This window comes from Erinaceus europaeus, chromosome 3, assembly GCF_950295315.1.
Source record: "Erinaceus europaeus chromosome 3, mEriEur2.1, whole genome shotgun sequence".
Classification (NCBI taxonomy): Eukaryota; Metazoa; Chordata; class Mammalia; order Eulipotyphla; family Erinaceidae; genus Erinaceus; species Erinaceus europaeus.
This window is the reverse complement of record NC_080164.1, coordinates 75580215-75602524: the sequence shown is the minus strand read 5'-3', so window position 1 is coordinate 75602524 and position 22310 is coordinate 75580215. Positions and strand designations below refer to the sequence as shown.

Below are 22310 nucleotides of genomic sequence, written 5' to 3'. Positions count from 1 at the left end.
CAAATTTGAATGGACATATGTATTCCCATGTTCATAGCTGCATTATTGACAATAATATTGACATTATACAAAAAAAAAAAAAAAAAGATAGGGCTGGGAAGGTAGTACAGCTGTAGTGCACAGGACTTGCAAGTCAGAGAATCCAGATTCAACTCCTGGCACCATCAATAGCTAGAACTGAAGGACTGGGTGGTTGTCCACCTGGTTGAACACACGTTTCGGTATGCAAGGACTCAGGTTCAAGGCCCCAGTCCCCACCCACAGAAAGAAAGCTTCATATTAAGTGGTAAAGCAGTACTGCAAGTCTGTCTGTCTGTCTGTCTCTCTGTCTATCTATCTTTAATCCTCCCCTTCCCCTTTCAGTTTCTCTCTGTCTCTATTCAAAATAAATCATTAAATCTTTTTTTTCCTCTAGGGTTATCGCTGGGGCTCTGTGTCAGTACTACGGATCCACTGCTCCTAGCAGCCATTTTTTTCCTTTTTTTTTTTTTTCTATTTTATTCAACAGAGTAATTGAGAAGGATAGGGTAGATAGTAAGGAAGAGAAAGGGGGAGTCAGGCGGTGGCACAGCGGGTTAAGCGCACGTGACGCAAAGCGCAAGGACAGCGTAAAGATCCAGGTTTCAGCCCCGAGTTCCCCAACTGCAGGGGAGTTGCTTCACAAGTGGTGAAGCAGGTCTGCAGGTGTCGATCTTTCTCTCCCCCTCTCTGTCTGCCCCTTCCTCTCTCCATTTCTCTCTGTCCCATCCAACAACAACGACATCAATAACCACAACAATGTTAAACAACAAGGGAAAAAAATAAAAAAAATTTTTAAAAATTTTTAAAAAGGAAAGAAAGAGAAAAGAGAGATACCTGGAGACCTACTTCACTGCTCATAATGCATCCTGCTGCAAGTAGGGATCAGGGGCTTGAACCCGGGGCCTTACACAGGTCCTTCTGGATAGTATTATGTGCTCAAAAGTAGGTGTGCTACTGCCCAGCCAACAATAATTAAATCTTTTAAAAAAAAAAATAAATAGAGCTTCGGGCTGTAGCGCAGTGGGTTAAGCACACATGGCGCAAAGCTCAAGGACAGGTGTAAGGATCCCGGTTGGAACCCCCGGCTCCCCACCTGCAGGGGAGTCGCTTCACAAGTGGTGAAGCAGGTCTGCAGGTGTCTATCTTTCTCTCCCCCTCTCTGTCTTCCCCGCCTCTCTCCATTTCTCTCTGTCCTATCCAACAGCTATGACAACAACAATAACTACAACAATAAAACAATAAGGGCAACAAAAGGGAATAAATAAATAAAATAATTAATAAATAAAACTAATAAGCGCTCTAGTTGCTTGGGTTTTTTCTAGGTCAAATATGAAAAAAAAAAAAAAAACCTCAAATGTTCACTAAATAAAGCAGGAATAACTGTTGTGGGTATATTCACAAAATGGATTCCAGGAGAGCTGGGCGGTAGCACATCTGGTAGAGCGCATACATTGTAATGAAAAGGACCCAGGGTCAGGTCCACAACCACTTGCAGGGGTGGGGGTGGGTTCACTAGCAGTGAAGCAGTGCTTCAGGTGTCTCTTGTTGCCTCTCTCTGTCCCTCTCTATTTCTCTCTGTCTCTATCAGAATGAAAGAAAAATGGCCACTGAAAGCAGTAGAATTGCCAAGTAGACACCAAGCTCCAGTGATAACTTTGGTAGAAAAGAAAAAGTTGAACAGTACACAGTTATGAAAAATTGAGAACCACAGCTGTGCACATCAATGTGACTAGTTCTTAATATTGAAGGGGAAAAGCTGATAGCCAAAAAATACTATGTAATACCTCCTTAGGAAACTCCAGAAAACTCAAATAATTTCTTAATTAAAAACAAAGGAATACAGGGCCAAGTGATGGCACACCTGGTTGAGAGCACATGTTACAATGTGCAGGGACCTGGATTAGAGCCCCTGGTCTCCACCTACAGGGGGAAAGCTTTGCAAGTGATGAAACAGTGTTACAGTTGTCTCTCTGTCTTTCTCCCCCTTCCCTCTTAATTTCTGGCTCTCTTTCTCATAAATAAATAAAGATACTGAAAAATAATTTAATGAGAAAAAAAAAGAAAAACTAAGACTTGTGAAAACTATGATGGTAATCTTTGGGAGACGTGGAACTTTTGTGGTGGGTATAGTATGAAACTATACATTGTGGGGGCCAGGCTAGTAGCACACGGGATTAAGCACACATAGTACCAAGCACAAAGACCTGTGAAAGGTTCCCAGTTAGAACTCCCTGGCACACCACCTGCAGGGGGAGCCACTTCACAAGCTGTGAAGCAGGACTGCAGTTGTCTAGCTTTCTCTCTCCCCTCTACCCCTCCTCTCTCAAGTTCTCTCTGTCCTAGCCAATAAAATGGGGGGGGGGGATGACTGGCCACCAGGAGCAGTGGATTTGTAGTGCAGGCACCAAACCCCAGTGATAACCCTGGAAGCAAAAAAGAAGGAGGAAGAGGAGGAGGAGGAGAAACTGTACACTGTAGTCTTAAAATATTGTAACTCACTACTAATCGCAAATAAAAAAATGGGGGGGAGGAATAATTAAAAAGCAATAGTCAAGGTTTCAAGATTTCCCTAGGGAAAGATGAGGGGAAAATAAACAGATATGTTGATAGCATTATTGATGTTCTTCATCTTAAGTTGAATAAAGGATTCATGACTGTGCATTTCTTGTTATGCTTTATAGTTTGTTGCATGTACTCATTTACATATAATTTTAAAACCTTACTAGCTTTCTAAAGAATAGCTAAGTCATAAATATGTTAGAGCTAAGATTACTACTGTGATCCATGAACTTTGGATCCAGAGGGCATCTGTCCAAGCTGACAGCAGTCTTCACTAGTTGGGAATAATAGGTCTTTCATCCAGTTACAAATCAATGTAATAGTGCTGTCAACCACCCTACATTTCTTGGCCTTGTACACAAGGATATCATGTTCCCTTCCTAAGTGCTCACAAACTGTCTGTCTAATATTTCCTCTACACTTTGCCAGGGATCGATGTCAAGCTCTTTTAGAAAGGTATTTTGTCCATATGTGTTCTCAGGAAACAGCAAATGTTAACAACCCAAACATAGAAGATAAAGATTCATTGCTTCCAAAAGGTTCACACACACACACCAAAAAAAAAAAAAAAACAGAAGAAGAAGAAGAAAAGGACAAAAAGAAAACCCTTTTCTGTGCTTCACTAAACTACATGCTTCAGTGCATGTCAGATTCCATATATTGATTTTCTTAGAAAACAGATTTCAAATATGCAGTGTTCACTGAGTTTGTCTTTGGTAACTGCACTAAAGACATTTCCCTATGGAATTAAAACTAAATGAAAAACACATGTCATTTATTACTTAGAGATTTTTTTTTTCAGTATAGAAAGATACATGTTTGTTTCTTTAACAAAAAAAGACACCTCTTCCCTTTTTTAACTTTTTCTAAAATATTTTATTTATTTTATTGAAACAGACAGACAGACAGATAGTCGACAGAGTAGATACCAGAGCACTACTTATCTCTCGCTTATGGTAGTGTTAAGATTGAACCAGGAAACTCAGAGCCTCAGGGATTCAAATCTTTTGCATAATTATTATAGTATCTCCCTAGCACAGAGTATATATATATATATATATATTTTTTTTTAATTTTTTATTTATAAAAAGGAAACATTGACAAACCATAGGATAAGAGGGGTACAACTCCACACAATTCCCACCAGCAGAACTCCGTATCCCATCACATCCCCTGATAGCTTTCCTATTCTTTAACCCTCTGGGAGTAATGGTTAGCACTCTGGACTCTCAATCCAGCAACCTCATCCCTTTTAAAAAGTCGAATTAAGAAAGTCTTAGTCATCAAAAAATGATTTTAAAAATTGGGAATTTTTTTCAAACTTTACTCCTTAATCATATTCAATAATGTACATACTATAAATTGAATCCAATCAAATTACACACTTTGATGAGCTGTGACTATTGCATATGCTCACAAATCATTTCACAGTCAATATGCAGAAGATTTCCATCACTCCCCAAATATCCTGTTGTCCTTCTATATTCCATTTCTTCATCCCTGGCATATTCCAGTACTTTGTGTTTTTGTGCATAGATTCATTTGCATTCTCTGTAAACTGAACTGTACAGTATACATTTCTTTGGGAGAGGGTATTTTTTTTTAATGAGATATACGAACAGACAGACAGACAGACACTAGGACACCAAACCACTGCTCAGCTCTGGCTTAGGGTGGTGCTGGGGATTGAACCTAAGACCTCAGAGCCTCAGACCTGAAAGTCTGTTGTGTAACCATTATACATACCCAGTATGTACTTCTTTTGTGTCTGCTTTTTTTTTTCTTTGTCTGATAAATCTAACATCTTTGGCAACTTGGGGTTTTAGATATTGATTCTATTTTTCTGTTTTGTGTTTGTTTTTGAGGAACCAGTTCTTCAGACATGTGTGATTTCTCTGCTTCTGGGTCAACCTTTTGAGAGAGACAAAAAGAGAGAGGAGACACACACCAGAGCTTCCCCTAGTAGACCGATACTACCATGTGATGCTGGGGCTAAAACCCAGGTCACTCAAACCCAAGTCCTACATGCTTTTGCTATACTTTCTCCCAAGCTCTGATTGCATTTCTTTCTTCCTTCCTTCCTTTCTTTTTTTTTTCTTTTCTTTTTTTGATTACCTTTATTTATTGGATAGAGATAGCCAGAAATTGAGAGGAAGGGAAAGATAGAGATAGAGAAAAACAGAAATTGAGAGGAAAGGAGAGACAGAGAGGGAAAGAGAGACACTGCTCATGATGCTTTCCCCTACAGGTGGGAACTGGGGACTTGAACCTGGGTCCTTGCACACTCAACCAGGAATGCCACCACCCAGTCTTCCTGACTGCATTTTTCTTTCAGACCAGTCACATTTTCCTTGTATGTCAAGGACATTTAGATTCTATTTTGTGAGTATTGCAGAGGATCTGGGTTTTACTATTTGAGTCTGAAAAGTGTTTATTTTGGCAGACAGATAACTTTATTAGATTCAAACTACTGTCACTCATGACCTCAAATCTCAGTTCCCTTTGTTAAGTCTAAACTGGTTGCTTTCACCTTGTCTTATACATGTGAGTAGTACAGTGGTCAGCTAGGTGCCTGTCTGAGTTTAAACATAATTTAGGGTTCTCTGACTCTTGCTTTCCCAAGCCTTTCTAGAATTTCTAAGATTTATTTCTCATCCTTAGTTGTTTTTTTTTTTTTCTGAAGTTATAGTTGCTCCAGACTTCTCCTGGCAATGACAATGTGAGATGGTGGGGCTTTCTATTGAGTTATTTATTTATGTATTTATTCCCTTTTTGTTGTCCTTGTTGTTTTATTGTTGTAGTTACTGCTGTTATTGATGTCGTTGTTGTTGGATAGGACAGAGAGAAATGGAGAGAGGAGGGGAAGACAGAGAGGGGGAGAGAAAGACAGACACCTGCAGACTGCTTCACCTCTTGTGAAGTGACTCAAATAGTAAAACCCAGATCTCCAAAAGATTTGTCTCCAAAGCCCTCACGTTTGTTGAGATAGATAGATGGCTAGATTAGGTCAACAGATAGTAAGTATTGTGATAACTAGTACTCTAATGTATAATGCTAGGTACTTGGTGGAGCTTTTTCCATTTAGAGAAGTGACCAGATTGTCCCAAAGTTAGGTGAAAGCAACACTATCCCTGAGGGTTAAAGGGTGAAGAGAAGAAAGTAAAAGGAAAAAGGAGTTGGGATCTAATCAAAAGAACTTCCTTCTAAGCCATAGTCTCCTAAAGAAAGGCAAATGGAAGAGAATTGACCTCAATAGAAAACATAAGAAAAGATAAAAAGGAAAACTTCCCCACCTGCAGGGGGCAAGCTTTGCAAGTGGTGAAGCAGGGCTGCAGGTGCCTCTCTCTCTCTTCCGCTCTATCTTCCCTTCCCTCTCGATTTCTAGCTCTCTCTATCCAATAAATAAAGATAATTTTAAAAAAAAAAAAAAAAAAGGAAAACTGATCAAGAATGAATAAGGGGTGGTCAGGGAGATGGCACAGTAGAATAGGCATGAGGTCCTGAGTTCAATCCCTGGCATCACATGTGCCAGAATGAAGCTCTGGTTCCCTTTCCTCTTCCTGTCTTGAGAGTCCAATGCTTTAGCCACAGTGCCACTGCCTAGGCTATAGGAAGCAACTTTTTTTAATCTTTCGTCCACACAGCAGCCAGGTGTTTTCAAGTCCACAAAGTACCTTTGAATGTCATAATTTATATTCCAAAGAAACCTTAGCTTAGGCATAATAATCATTCCTATTTTGCAAATAGAGAAATTAAGTCAAGAGAGCCGAGGTAGTGGGTCACAGGAAAGTAAGTAGCGGCTGAAAGAGTGGTTTATTTTTTATTATTTATTTATTTATTTATTTATTTTTGCCTCCAGGGTTATCATTGGTGCTCAATGCCAGCACTATGAATCCACTGCTCCTAGTGACCTTCCCCCCCCCACACACACACACCGTTTTATTGGATAGGACAGAGTGAAATTCAGAGAGGAGGGGAAGACAGAGAGGGAGAGAGAAAGACACCTGCAGACCTGCCTCACTGCTTGTGAAGCAACCCCCCTACAGGTAGGGAGCCGGCGGCTGGAACTGGGATCCTTGCGCAGGTCCTTGTAGTTCATACTCTGTGCACTTCTGCCCAGCGGCCCCAGAGAGTGGTTTGTTCTGCACACTGCTGCATCTGCTGAACTCCTGTTGTGGAGCAGATGCTACACAGTACTGGGGATGCAGAACAGAAGGTGCCACATCTGCTGTACACACACACACACACACACACACACACACACACACACACACACACACATCTTGCCTTTACTAGGACTCTTCTTTACTGTGTTCACACACACACACACACACACACACACACACACACACTCACTCACACATCTTGCCTTTACTAGGACTCTTCTTTACTGTGTTCGTAAAATCTTTTCTTTGTTTGCAGACTGGGACTCCAGGAACATGGTCACCATTCGTCAGTCCTACTCTCAGTTTTCCACAAGGGCCACAGGGGTTTTTTTTTTGTTTTGTTGGTTGATGTTTTGTTTTGTTTTTGCCTCCAGGGTTATTGCTGGGACTCAGTGCCTACACTATGAATCCACTGCTCCTGGAGGCCACTTTTTCCCTTTTGTTGCCCTTGTTGATTATCATTGTTGTTGTTGTTATTGCTGTCGTTGTTGTTGGATAGGACAGAGAGAAATAGAGAATGGAGAAGACAGAGAAGGGGAGAGAAAGATGGACACCTGCAGACCTGCTTCATCACTTGTGAAGCGAACCCCTGCAGGTGGGGAGCCAGGGGCTTGAACCAGGATCTTACGCTGGTCCCTGCACTTTGTACCATGTGCGCTTAACCTGCTACGCTACCAGCTGACCCTGGGGTCACAGTTCTATAACCACCACATCCCCTGCAGCTCTTTTGAGGGGGACGGGGAGGGCGCCTGCTTTTTTCACAAGAACCAAGCATCACCACAAATGAGACAAATTAAGTTCAGAAAGACAAACTACACTCCTCAAAAAACACTGTCGAGATGTTGGGGATTATATCTTTATGCAATGCAAATATAAGGATGGTCATTGAGGGTCTGCAAGATAGCTCACTTGCATAGTGAGCTGCTTTGCCCAGATTCTAGTCTGGCCTTGCCACATAGAGGAAAGCTTCAGTGCTGTGGTCTCCTTCGATTCTATCATTTTCTCTCTCTCTCTCTCCCTTTACTTCCCTCCCTCCCTTCCTCCCTCTCTCCTTTCCTTCCCCTCTCCTTCCTCTCTCCCTCTTTCTGTCTTTTCTGATGACTTTGGTGTTATCCCAGTCACTAACTCCCTGTATTCAGAGAGTAAACAGCACATATTACAAACTGACCCAGAGAGGCTAAGATACTACAGTTGTACCATTTTTATAGTGACTCCTGACCTTTTTTAAGGTCACAAAGCTTTTTTGAGAATCTGATAAAAGCTAAAGGCCTTTATTTCCCCACCCCACCCCCTCCAAAACATCTTTATACACAAACAGATGGTTTTGCATGCAACTTCAGGAGGCTTCCAGAACAACTATAGCCCATCTCGGAGGCCCAAGGACAGTTGCATAGGGTTCATTTGAAAACCCTGTGCAACATGCAGGCCTGAAGAGATGTGCCATTTTCTTGGACCCCTAGACATGGTATGGACTCCATGTTTCCGGAGTCCCAGTCTACAAGCAAAGAGGAGATCTTGCAGACACAGTAAACAAGAGTCCTAGTAAAGGCAAGATGTGTGTGTGTGTGTGTGTGTGTGTGTGTGTGTGTGTGTGTGTGTGTGTGTGTGTGTGTGTGCTTGTGGGCAGCAGATGTGGCACCTTCTGTTCTGTATCCCCAGTACCGCATAACATCTGCTCCACAAAAGGAGTTCAGCAGATACACCAGTGTGCGGAGTAAACCACTCTCTGTGGGGCTGGGCTGAGGTGCACAGAGTACGAACCGGCCTAAGGATCCCAGTTCCAGCCCCTGCAGGTGGGGTCGCTTCACAAGTAGTGAAGCAGGTCTGTAGGTATCTATCTTTCTCTCTCCCTCTCTATCTTCCCCTCCTCTCTCCATTTCTCTCTGTCCTATCCAATAAAACAGAAGAGAGACCAAAAAAAAAAAAGAGAGAGAGAGAGAGGCCATCAGGAGCAGTGGATTCATCACTGAGCACCAGTGATATCTTTGGAAGTTAAATAAATAAACAAACAAGGAAGAAATAGAGTCACTATACATTCTTGTACATGTGTTGAAGTATTAAATTCTTCCATTCTGTCACCCTGTTTCAGGACTGACTTCCAAAAAAGAATTACATTAGGGAGCCAGGTGGTATTGTACTGGGTTAAGCGCACCTAACGCGCAGCACAAGATCCAGCATAAGGATTGTGGTTCTAGTCCCCGGCTCCCCACCTGCAGGGGGGGGTCGCTTCACAAGCAGTGAAGCAGGTCTGCAGGTGTCTATCTTTCTCACCCCCTCTCTGTCTTCCCTTTCTCTCTCAATTTCTCTCTGTCCTATCCAACAACAATAAAAGTAAAAGCAACAATAATGGGGGTAAAAGTAGCCTGCATAAGCAGTGGGTTGGTAGATTGGTAGTACAGTCACTGAGCCCCAGCGATAACCCTGGAGGCAAAAAAAAAAAAAAAAAAAAAAAACTTTAGACATTACCTTCTTCTGCAACTGTTGGCTCTCTTAGTTTTTCCCATTCTTGCAGGCCTTCCAGAAAGGATGTTACTACTTGTGGCCACAGGGAGGCAGGTTAAGTCCAAAAACAGAATGTGAGTCCTGCCTGCCTCTGGGCTCTAGAGAACCAAACAGGTGTCCCTCATTTATCATAACCACCCACATACTCAAAAACACTTCTTCACTTCTGGTCGCCTTTCTATTTCATGCTCTCTAATCCATGTCCTTTCATTCAGTACAAGCTTCCCTGATCGTCAATGTAAGTGGGATCTGTTCATCAACATATAAGAGGGGGTGAGAAGTCACCCCCCTGTTCCCCAGGATTAGTGAGTTGTATTTTTAAGGAATACTGTGCTTACTAGGTGTTGGTGTTGGTGTGTATATTGGTGATGGAGAGAAAGCAATCACTGAAGGAAATAACCAGGAGACCAAAGTTGGGGGGATTGCGGCGAAGGAAAGCACATTCTTAACCTATTAAATAAAAATCTTTTGGGGGGCCAGGTTGAACACACATGTTACAGTGCACAAGGATCTGGGTTTGAGCCCCTGGTCCCCACCTGGAGGAGGAAAGCTTTGCGAGTATGTCTCACTGTCTCTCTCCCTTTCTATTTCGCCCTCTTGATTTCTGGCTATCTCTATCTAATAAATAAAAATAATAAAAAAGAAAAAGAAATACAAATCATTTTATTGATGAGCAAAAAGGAAGATAATGTAATTTGGTGAACCTAGATTTCATGCTATTTGTAATCATCTTCTTTGTCTCTTTTAATTTTTAAGATTTATTTATTTAGAGAGAGAGAATGAGAGAGGGGTAGGGGACAGCCAGTGTACTTTTCAGCTCTGGTATAAGGTGGTGCCAGAATTGAACCTGCAGCCTCTGGGACCTCAGGCTTGTAAGTAAGTGTTCTAACAGACTAAACCATCTCCAAGGCCCATTATCTGACTTCTTATATCTCACTATAACTATGAAATAGGTTGTACTGTTCCCAGCTTTGCCCCAAAGTCGCATGGCTAGCAACTTTCTTTTTTTTTTTTTCCTTTTTTTTTTAATTTTTTTTATTTAAGAAAGGATTAATTAACAAAACCATAGGGTAGGAGGGGTACAACTCCACACAATTCCCACCGCCCAATCTCCATATCCCACCCCCTCCCCAGTAGCTTTCCCATTCTCTATTCCTCTGAAAGCATGGACCCAGGGTCATTGAGGGTTGCAGAAGGTAGAAGGTCTGGCTTCTGTAATTTGGCTAGCAACTTTCAAACCACATTTCCAACTCTGGTCTCACCATTATATTTATCATCTTTCATACACCCAAGAGAGGATGAGGATATCCTTCAGATGAAACAAATTGACACATTTAATAAGTCTTGTCCGCAGATACCAGTGGGGTTCTGGTAATCCAAAGAAGGGGGGATCTAGTAGACATAATTTTGTGGACAAAGTCGATTCTGAGTTGAATTTTAAAAGAGGTATAGGTGATGGGTCGAGAGAATAATAAAAGCACTGAGGAAGGAAGGAAGTCATGTGGCACAGAGACTAACTTACAGGAAAAGGGAATGAGCTCTAGGGAAGAAGGAACAATTGTTTAACTCACGGGGCATGGCTGAGCTTAGCTCTACACAAGGTGGTAAGCTGGGAGGGGAAAGGCTGAGAATACAGGGTCTTACCAGGTAGAGGTGGGGAAAGACATGTGAGCCCTTACAGAAGAAAAGGGTGAGGTACTGAGGAATAATAGTACCATGCGGTATGAGATGAGTGAGTGGAATAAGAAGATGATAGCAGGAGGGATGAGTGTGTCCTTTAGCAAGGAGGGATCTGATGAAAGCATGTTTTAGAAAAATGAAATAGCCGAGGCCCAGGAGGTGGTGCAGTGGGTTCAAAGTATTGAACTCTCAAGCATGACTTCTGGGGCCAGGTGGTGGTGCAGCTGATTGAGCACACATGGTACAATGCTCAAGGACCTGGGTTCAAGTCCCCGGTCCCCACCTGCAGGGGGAAAGCCTCACAAGTGGTGAAGCAGGGCTGCAGGTCTCTCTGTTTCTCTCCCCCTCAATTTCTCTCTGTCTCTATCCAATAATAAATAAATAAAATTTAAAAATAAAATAATAGGGAGTAGGGTGGTAGTGCAGTGGGTTAGGCGCAAGTGGCACAAAGCTCAAGGACCTGCGTAAGGATCCCGGTTCGAACCCCGGCTCCCCACCTGTGGGGGAGTTGCTTTACAGGGGGTGAAGCAGGTCTGCAGGTGTCTATCTTTCTCTCCCCTTCTCTGTCTTCCCATCCTCTCTCCATTTCTCTCTCTGTCCTATCCAACAACGATGACAACAATAATAACAACTACAACAATAAAATAACAAGGGCAACAAAAGGGAATAAATAAATGTTAAAAGATAAATAAATAAAATAATAAATGAAAAGGCCTTTAATTTTAAAAAAAGAAATGAAAACTGGTGGTATAGTCTATATGGACGGCTAGAGGGGAATGAATGAAGCAGTTGCTAATGAATCCTCTTACCTATTCATGGAAGATGGCAGAGTTTACTGGTCAAAAAGAATTCACTTGGAAACTCTTTTCAGCCACAGTCATTAAATATGACATGAAGTCATCTAAGTCTCCCCACACCTCTCCTGTGTGTGGACCAGCATGTTGGACTGAGGCCCTTTGTTCCCGGTGGAGAGTCTGCCGCCTCTGCAGACTTGTCCTCAGGAATGCTGTTCTAGAAATAAACCGGCCTTCTCCCTGGAGCTCATGAGTCATACACAAACATTAATTTATTGGAGCCACTGGGTTTTCTTAGGCCCTTTTGTAAAAGCATTTGAGAGAGTCTCTCATCATGAGGAGGGAAAAAAAAAAGTCATGTTCCTTTCAGTTTCTATTCAGTCCTTGCTTCATTTCCTCTCTCTGCTTCTTCTATCACCTTATATTTGGCTTTTACTGGCGACCTTTACCTGTAGACTCAGACCCTAATTCCTGGGCTGCTGTTGCCTGAACCAATCGTAGGTTAGCAAAGTCTCTCTACCCCCAGCAACCCAACTCCATTCATTCAGACTTGGAATCAAATCACATTCTTCCAGATCAACCCTGTCTTGTTGACTGCAAATCACACTTGTGAAACGCAGCATGTTCATGACAGAATAGTATGGTCCATGTTTGTTTCCCTTTCCCTCGCTCTTTTATTTTAATTTGATGGGAAAGAGAGAAAATGAGAGAGGAAGATAGACAGCTGCAGCCCTGCTTGACTGTTTATGAAATGTTCCCACCACAGGTGTCTCTATTTGCCCCCTCTCATTTTCTCTCTTTGAACCTAGGTCCTTACACATTATAAAGTGTGCTCTCAACCAGGTGCACCACTGCCTGCTCCCCCCCCTTCTTTTTTCTTTTTTTAATCACTGGGGCGTCTCCATCCTGTGTTGACTTTTTCAGAGAAGAAGAGAGATACGTAGAGAGATGACAACACCAAAGCTTCCTGCAATGCAGTAGTGGCTAGGCTTGAACCTGCGTTGTGCATATGACAAAGAAGGGACCTTATGGGTGAGCTCTCTCACCAGCCCCTAGTCGTCTTTTTTAAGCTTTGCTGTTTACAAGTAATTATAGAATGTTCTCACTGTGAGACAACAAAAACCTGAAGCTTCCCCTTGTTAACTAAGTATTTAACTTGTATTGCTGGTTCATTTTGTGATTTTTTTTTCCACAGTGTGTGTGTGTTTTAGAGAGACAAAGAGAAACCAGAGTATCTCTTCACTGTGTGTGTCTTTTTTTTGTTTGTTTGTTTATGCTGTGCTGTGCTGAGATGGAATACAGGGCCTCATGCATGCAAGGCATAGCCTTGACTTACTGAGCCTTCTCCCCAGACCCTGGCAAGTTTTTATTTTGGGCTTTGGGGGGGGGGGGGGATAGACAGCATTATCATTGTGTAAAGAGACTCATGCCTGAGGCTCTGAAGTCCCACCCCCACCACTATAAGCCAGAGCTGAGCAGTGCTCTAGTAAAATAAATAAATATTTTAAAAAGAAAGTTGTGATTGTTTGTTTAGAAAGAGCTAGAAGCCAAGCTCAGACCGAGTCATGCACATGACAAAGCAGCACACTATCTAAGTGAACTATTTTAGCAGCCCTGGGATGTTGTTTGTTTTTAATTACTACTGTAGTTATCACTGGTGCTTAGTTCCTGCAAGATGAATTCTATACTCTCAGCAGCACTGTTGGTTTGTCTGTTTGTTTGTTTTCCTTTTTATAGAAAGACAGGAAGAAATTGAGAGGGAAGGGGAGCTAGAGAGGGAAAGAAAAAAGGAGACACCTACAGACCTGCTTCACCACTCATGAAGCTTTCCTCCTACAGGTGGGGACCTGGGGCTTGAACCTAGACCTTTCTGCACTGTAATGTATATCATGGCTCAGCAGCTCAACCCACCCCAACCCCTCAAATAGTTTTTAAATATAAGAAATTCATGATTACAAAAAACTTAAGTCTATAAATATAAATAATGAAAAGGGAATATATCAGATCAGAGAAATATCTCACCAGGTAGGGTGCCAAGGTTTGAGCCCAAGTGTCACATGGAGGTGGTATGACAATGGAGAATATATCAGTACTGTGGTATCTCTCTTTCTCCGGCCACCAGGGGTATCCCTGCGGCTCGGTGCTGGCACTTCTTCTAGCGTTTGCCCTTCTTCCGTAGCCAGTCAACAGCATCAGGTTGAAAGCTGTCAGGAGCTGCTTGTTGCTGGCTTTGAAAGTGACTGGGATCCATGTGGATTCAGTCAGCTGGGAAGGATAGTCAGTTTCCCCAATGAATGGGTACTCACGGGATGCACCACGAGAAGGTCGATCCAATGCATCCCGGTGCTGGCACTAGGAATCCACCACTCCCAGGGGCTACTTTTTCCTTTTTCACTTTTTAAAAAATATTTATTTATTCCCTTTTGTTGCCCTTGTTTTATTGTAGTTCTTGTTGTCATTGTTGTTGGATAGGACAGAGAGAAATGGAGAGAGGAGGGGAAGACAGAGAGGGGAAGAGAAAGATAGACACCTGCAGACCTGCTTCACCGCTTGTGAAGCGACTCCCCTGTAGGCTGCGAGCTGGAGGCTTGAACCCGTATTCTTACGCGGGTCCTTGTGCTTGGCGCCACGTGCGCTTAACACGCTGCTACCACCTGACTCCCCCCCCTTTATTTTTTTTAACCTTTTCTTTCTAATTTTATTAGATAGGACAGAGAGAAATTGAGAGAGGATGGGGAGAAAGAGAGAGGGAGAGAAAGACAAACACCTGCAGATCTATTTCACCACTTGTGAAGTGGAACCCTTTTGGTGGGGAACGGGGCCTCAAACCTGGGTTCTTGCACTTGGTAATATGTGCACTTAACTAGGTGTGCCACCACCACCACTCCCGCCAGTACTGTGATATCTCCACACCTTTCTCTCACCCTCTCCCTCTCTTCTTTCTCTGTCTGTCTCTCTTTTTTTCTCCCTGTCTAAATGGAAAAAAAAATGGCCCCAGTGGTGAAATCATGCATGCAAGAGGACCCAGTTCCACACACACACACAAAAAAAAAAACAGAGAACTCATCTCAGAACTCTACCCTATTTCCACTCCTGTCCACTGTTAACAATTTGGTAACAGCCTTCCAAAGCTTTGTAAAATGCATTTACATACAGATGTATGTACCTTTTTAAGCCAGTAATTTTATTTTTTAATTTTATTTATTTGCCTCCAGGGTTATTACTGGGGCTCAGTGCCTGCACTACGAATCCACTGCTCCTGGAGGCTATCATTCCCTTTTGTTGCCTTTGTTGTTATTATTGTTGTTGTTGTCATTGCTGTCATTGTTGGATAGGACAGAGATAAATGGAGGGGGGGGAAGACAGAGAGGGAGAGAGAAAGATAGACACCTACAGACCTGCTTCACCGCTTGTGAAGTGACCCACCCACAAGACTTGAACCGGGATCCTTAAGCCAGCTCTTGCGCTTTGCTCCACGTGCACTTAACCCACCGCCCAACCCCCAGTAGTTTTATTTTTATATAAATGGACTCATAATAATCATCTGTTCTATAATGTTTTTTACTTACTATCTCTTAGCTTTCTGTGCCTTACTTAACCTTTTCTTTGCTAATCACTGCATAATGCTCCACAGTTTGAGTGTGCTGTATTTTGAACATTCCTCTATTGGTGAGCATTAGAATCATATCTGTTTGGGTTTTTGTTATTTGTTATTGCAACAATGCTGTACTGATCATTTACATATGTCATTTTGCATACTCCAAAGAATACATCCAAGCTAGATACCTAGAGATAGAATTAATGGATCTGAAAAGAGACCATTTAAAAGCTTACATTTTCATATGAACTGGGAAGTGGCACAGGAGACAAAGTGTCAGACTTTGAAGCATGAGATCCTTAGCTTGATCCTTGCCATTGCATTTGCCAGGGTAATAGTTTGGTTGTCTCACTTTCATTAATTAACAAGTAAAATTAAAATAGAAGCTTATGTTTTGGGGCAGATGGTGGCACACCTGGTCAAGCACACATGTTAAAATACACAAGGGCCCAGGTTCGAGCCTCTGGTCCCCACCTACAGGGGAAAAGCTTTGAGAGTGGTGAAATAGTGCTGCAAGTGTCTCTCTGTCTCTCTCCCTCTCTATCATCCCCTTTCCTCTCAATTTCTAGCTGTCTCTACCCAATAAGTGAATAAAAAAAATAAAAATAATAATAGATAAATAAAATTTTAAAAGCTTATATTTTTAAATTGTAATTAAAGAATTAAACACTTAGACTACTATTTTCTTTTATTCTTCTGCAGAGAGTTCTATCCTGGGAACTGACATTGACCTTCAGACAATAGACAATGATATTATTAGCATGGAGATTTTCTTCAAGGCTTGGCTACATAACAGTGGAACAGACCAAGAACATATCCATCTTCTTCTTCCATTACAGCGTTTCAGCAACAGTTCCGGAGGCAAAGATAATCTAAGTACACACATGCCAAAAGACATGACAGGCTATGATTATCCTGGTTCAGGATTAGAACTCTAGATTGATGAGTCATCAGAATAGAGAGTAGTTGAGGTTTAGGGGTTGGAGGAGGCTATCCAATATAAGCATAAAGAGTAGGAAAAAAGGCGCTAAAGAGTGACCATGGTTAGAAAGCAGAATCTAGGGAGCCAGGTGGTGGCACAGTGGGTTAAGCACACATGGTGCAAAGCGCAAGGGCTGGTATAAGGATCCTGGTTCGAGCCCCCAGCTCCCCACCTGCAGGGGAGTCGCTTCACAGGAGGTGAAGCAGGTCTGCAGGTATCTATCTTCTCTCCTTCTCTGTCTTCCCCTCCTCTCTCGATTTCTCTCTGTCCTATCCAACAACAATGACAGCAATAATAACACTAGTAATAACAACAATGACAATAATAAGGGCAACAAAAGTGAAAAAATAAAAAATTTAAAAAAAAAAGAACGCAGAATCTAAGTCCAGACAGCAAGAGCCATTTAGTTTGGGTGCAAAGACTTAGACACCTCAATAATAGAACCTCCATCATAGGTTCATCACATACACAATGAATCACACAGTAGCCCACCCCATCCCCCATCTTCAGTTTCATTTTCTAGTTTCAGTTACCCAAGGTCAGTCATAATCTGAAAATATTATGAACACTAAGTCATTTTTGCAAGAAAGAGCACATTCACGTAACTCCTTTCCTTGCATTGTCCCATTTTATCCTCACACAGTACCATGTGGTGCTGTTAACCTGAAGTCATATAGCTTGTAAGAGTCTTGGGCTGGTGAAGGAGCTCACTTGGATAGTGTGTTGCTCTGCCATGTGCAAACCCAGGTTCAAGCCCAACCCCCATCACAGTGAAGGAAACTTTGTGCTCTCTCTAACTCTCTCTCATTTTTTTTTTAACCAGAACACTGATCAGCTCTGGCTTTCTGGCTTATGGTGGCTCAGGGGGCTGTGAACCTGAGACTTTGGAGCCTCGGGCATGAGAGTCTCTTTGCATAACCATTATGCTATCTACCCCTGCCCCCCCCTCTTCTGGGAGAGAGAAAGAGAGATTCCATTATTTTTATGTGCCACTAAAAAGGAAAACACTAGGTTGGAAGCAGATAGCATAATGGTTACACAGAGATTCTCATGCCTGAAGCTTCAAAGTCCCAGGTTCAACCCCTGCACCACCATAGGGTAGAACTAAGCAGTCCTCTGAAAAAAAAAAAAAAAAAGGAAAAACTACCAAGGACAGCTGGGACTTCAAAAGCCTGAGACACCTATAACCAGCCTGCCTTGCACCCCTTGGCAGCATTTATTTGCCTGTAGCTGCTGAGGATTTATTTCCTTGTTTTGCCATATCCTTCCCTGGCTTTCAGCACCAGGGTCAGAGACAGAATGTTTATCTCCTGAAAACAATTTTCAGGAATCTTCAAGTTCTCAGAGTAACTGTTGAACTTAGATTCAACCTTCTCAATGTTTTTTTTTTTAAATATTTATTCCCTTTTGTTGCTCTTGTTGTTTTATTGTTGTAGTTATTATTGTTATTGTTACTGATGTCATCATTGTTGGATAGGACAGAGAGAAATGTAGAGAGAAGAGGAAGACAGAGGGGGAGAGAAAGACATCTGCAGACCTGCTTCACTGCTTGTGAAGCGACTCCCCTGCAGGTGGGGAGCCGGGAGCTCAAACCTGTATCCTCACGCAGATGCTTGCTCTTTGCGCCATGTGCTCTTAGCCCGCTGCACTACCACCCAACTCCCCAACCTTCTCAATGTTTCCACCGAAAAGATCATTACTAGCACCCAGCTGCCCTGGTACAGTTAGTATGAAGTCCAGGGGAATCAAGCCTTCCTTGGGGTAGATATGGCTCATCTGAAGTCTGTACAGCCACAGTCAAGATTATGGGACCAGGTGGTGGTACACGTAGTTAAACTCACATAGTACTGGTGTAAGGGGAGTCGGGCGGTAGCGCAGAGGGTTAAGCGCACGTGGAGCAAAGCGCAAGGACCAGCATAAGGATCCCGGTTGGAGCCCGGGCTCCTCACCTGCAGGGGAGTCACTTCACAGGTGGTGAAGCAGGTCTGCAGGTGTCTTTCTCTCCCCCTTCCTGTCTTCCCCTCCTCTCTCCATTTCTCTGTCCTATCCTACAATGACAACATCAATAACAACAAAAACTACAACAACAAAACAACAAGGGCAACAAAAGGGAATAAATAAATATTAAATATATATACATATATATTTTTAAACCAATAACTGCCCTGCAAATCATTATTTCTCCAGTAAAAATGATTTTAGGGGAAAGAGAAGATAGTTGTCCCAAGGCTATTCTGACAATTGTCTATCAATGGTCTTGTTTGAGACTATTCATGTGTTTACAAATATAGATATAAATATGATGATATTTTTAGTTAGGCTATTAGAACTATTCCCATGCACATAGATCCCAGCATAAAAGACTTCTGTTGCTTTTGCTCTGTTTCTTTCCAAATCTGGAGAAGACAGAAAACTCAAATTGAATTTGCAAAGTGAAATTTGAGATAATAATGCAGAAAGCAATAAACAGCAGAATAAAAGTAGACCAACATTAAATATTTCCACTTTAAATACTCATAATTTTTGATCTTCTGAAAACAAAAGATACAGTTGCTGTGTTGCCAGTTGTACAAAGTAATAGCAATAGCAGAGGGGTCAACCCCTCCTAGTTAGGTTCATCAACAGCCTATAAAAAAACTTGGCCCAGGAGTCGGGCGGTAGCACAGCGGGTTAAACTCACGTGATGCAAAGTGCAAGGACCTGCGTAAAGATCCCAGTTCAACTCCCCACCTACAGGCGATCCCTTCACAGGCAGTGAAGCAGGTCTACAGGAGTCTTTCTCTTCCCCTTCCTGTCTTCCCCTTCTCTCTCCATTTCTCTCTGTCCTATCCAACAACAACGACAACAACAACAAATAATAACTACAACAATGAAAAACAACAGGGGCAACAAAAGGGAAAATAAATAAATATTTTTTAAAATTTAAATTTTTTTTTAAATACTATGTGTAAGGACCTGTGCAAGAACCCAGGTTCATGCCCCCACTCTCCACCTGCAGGGGAACATTTCACAAGCTGCAAAGCAAATCTGTAGGAGAAATTTGTATCTCTATCTCTCTATTTTCCCCTCCCTTCTCAGTTTCTCTCTGTCCTATCTAATAAAGTGGAAAAAATAGCTGCCAGGAGCAATGTGTTCATAGTGCTGACACCAAGCCCCAGTAATAACCCTGGAGGCAATATATATAGTCATTAACCATTGTTTGCAAAACAGAAGCATTGCCACACCGTGGTTTTCTGAAAATGTGGGTCATTTCAAAAAAAATAAATAAATAATCAAGACAAAACACCCCCAAAATAGACCTTTTGTGGATAGTTCCTGAGATGTTGACCTTGATTCTTCCTTACAAGTTTCTCCACTTTCCACCACCTACTTCTGTAGCTGCCTAGGGTGCTTCCTCCCCTCCAGGTTCTTTCTCATTGAATGCCCTTCTGACCCTGGAGTTCACAATCATCTTTTCTTGTCTCGAGTATAAAGTCTGCCTTCTCTCAGGTACAGACCTGAGTTCTGGGTGGTGAGAAGCACACCTGCTTTAGACTCAAACCCTGCTAACACAGACAGCTACAGTCCCCGTAGTTTTAAGCCCTGGCTTCAGTAAGAATCACAAGAAGTACTTTTTACAAGTATCAGTATCTGGACTCTATCTCCAGATTTCTATTTCATTCGTGTAAGGCAGGTCCTAGACATTGGTCTCCTTTCAGAGATCTCTAGATGATTCTTCCTGCTACCAGAGTTGAGAACCTCAACCAGAGAGTCACAACAGTCCTGTCCTAAAGCCCATGAACGAACAATGCAGAAATCAGACACAGTGCCAATAAGGGGGAAGTTTTGCATTCTAAGCAGAGTTTCTTCTATTGACTTCCTGTGTTTTGAGACACACCAGGCATAGAGCCATCTCACCTAGAACTACTATGTCATTATACTCTGTGGAATGTGAATGCCTTCTGGAGCAGAAACTTAACACAGAGTATATGATGCTATCATGAGCAATTCATCCCAAACTGAAACCCCCTCAGGACTCCTGTTTTATACCACAGTGATGCTCCAAGGCCATGAAGGTCCCATACTTTGGTTGGGGGTGGGTAATTAAAAAATAGTTTCAGGAACTTATTCCTCCTCCCCCCACCCCTCCAAATTTCCCTAGAAAAGCCCACAAACAGAACAGCAGCTGTCAGCTGACTGGCTGACTTCCTCTTTTCTGCTCTTCCTTCATCTGACTTGCAGTCTTGCCAAAGCTCAGGCATAGGGAAGCAGCAGAGGCAAGATCTCCTCCTATGATTGCGAAAGGGTCTCAGAATATGTCCTCCCAGGAGGACATATGTTCCTCTAAGACTGAATCATAAACCAGATTTCTAGCTGAGGAGCAACTTCTCAATCAGTCCAGAAACACAAAGTTGGAAATCAGGCCAGACCCAGCAAATTAGTTACTTAACTGTTGCCTAAAGCAAAGCCTAGGCTCCAGTCCCCCTGCCTTCTTAAACTAATAGAGCCTTCCTCTTTCCACCTCCCCCACCCCCACTTGTTCCCAATCCTAACTTGTTTGGTGGGGGTGAGAAGGGTGCAGTCCCTCTGCTAAAGCTGTTTTCCTTGCAGCATGCCTGAAATGTGATCTCCAAGAGCGACTTCTCAGCCCGTCCCTGCTCCCTGGCACAGCTGATGGCTCCTTGAGAATGGATGACCCCAAAGGAATCTTTGGCACACTCTACCAGCTGACTGCCCAGTCTTCAGCCTGTCATTACAAGCTCCGGGTGATCAAGTACGATCCAAAGGAACTTCTCCAACCCAATGATTTTTTCCTGAGTCCAGCTAGAATGTTTAGAGATAGATAGTACCCCCCCAAGTGTCAGGGAAATAGGACTCAACACCAAGTTTGGACATGAAAGAAGAAGGTCAGGCTGCTCACATGCAGAGAGAGATAAACACAGCATGGAAGATATGCTTCAGTGGGACTTTCTGTGGTTTGAATAGGTATTAGTAGCCCAGGAAGTCTCTGAATACAGGGAAAAATAAGATCAACAGAAGGGTCTTTATCTAGTCAAGAAGTGTTTATCGAATATCTACTCTGTTTTAGGCATCAGAACATATGATCTTCAAGAAACAAATAGTTTATCCTGCCCTCCCATTTCTCTCTCTTTTTAAAATATTTTATTTATTTATTAATCTGGGTAGAGACAGAGGACAATCAAGAGGGGAGCGAGAGAGTGAGACATCTGCAGCACTGCTTCACCACCTGTGTAGCTTTGCCCCTGTAGGTGAGGGCCAGGGGCTCGAAGCTGGGTCCTTGTGCATTTGCACTGTAGCATGTGCACTCAACCAGGTGCGCCATCACCCAGCCCTTCCTGCCCTCCCATTCTTCTCTCTCTGTGTTTCTTTTTTCTTTTCTTCCCATTTCTCTAAGTGCTGCTTTCAGGAGGAATAATTTCTAATGTAGAATTGTCAGTGATGGTAAGGCCAATCTTTTTTTTAATTAGTGATTTAATATTGGTTTATAACATTATAAGATAACAGGGGTATAATTCCACACCTTTCCCACCACCAGAATTCTGTGTCCCCATTCCCTCCATTGGAAACTGCAGTAGTTCTTCTATGATCATAGATATGGGTTTATTATACCTATAACTATTTTTATATTTACCCTTTTTTTCTATGAATTTCTTTCTTTTTTTTTTTTTTCAATCTTTTCTCTCTGGATCCTGATGGAATTGGAGTTCAGAGCCCACTGGTCATCTTCCCCTAACATTCACCCTTTTGGGAATATGGACCAGAATTCTTTATGGAGGGCAGAAGGTGGGAGTTCTGGATTCTGTAATTACTTCTCTGATGGATATGGATATGGGCATTGGCAAGTCAATCTGTACCCAGCCTGTTTCTGTCTTTCCCTAGTGCTGCAGGAATGAGTGAAGTGGAATGGAATGATCTCATGATCTCAGGAGAAGAAAACCCTCTATCAGGGTTTGGGCCCTCATGAAGGCTACTTCTTTCACGAATTAATAACCTGTGGGAATCTGCTA

The 22310-nt window shown here is 42.5% G+C and overlaps 1 protein-coding gene across 5 annotated transcripts in view; it reads left to right on the top strand.

Annotated features, from left to right (window-relative positions):
• The window catches only part of M1AP (meiosis 1 associated protein), a 130194-nt gene that overhangs the window by 66830 nt on the left and 41054 nt on the right, over positions 1-22310 (top strand). For 4 of the 5 annotated variants that reach the window (XM_060187564.1, XM_060187565.1, XM_060187563.1 and 1 more), the window contains 2 exons: positions 16023-16196; positions 20893-21055. In XM_060187564.1, coding sequence (XP_060043547.1) covers positions 16023-16196; positions 20893-21055 — 337 coding nt within the window. The remainder of the gene's footprint in view (positions 1-16022; positions 16197-20892; positions 21056-22310) is intronic. The other variant, XM_060187566.1, reaches the window with a different exon arrangement.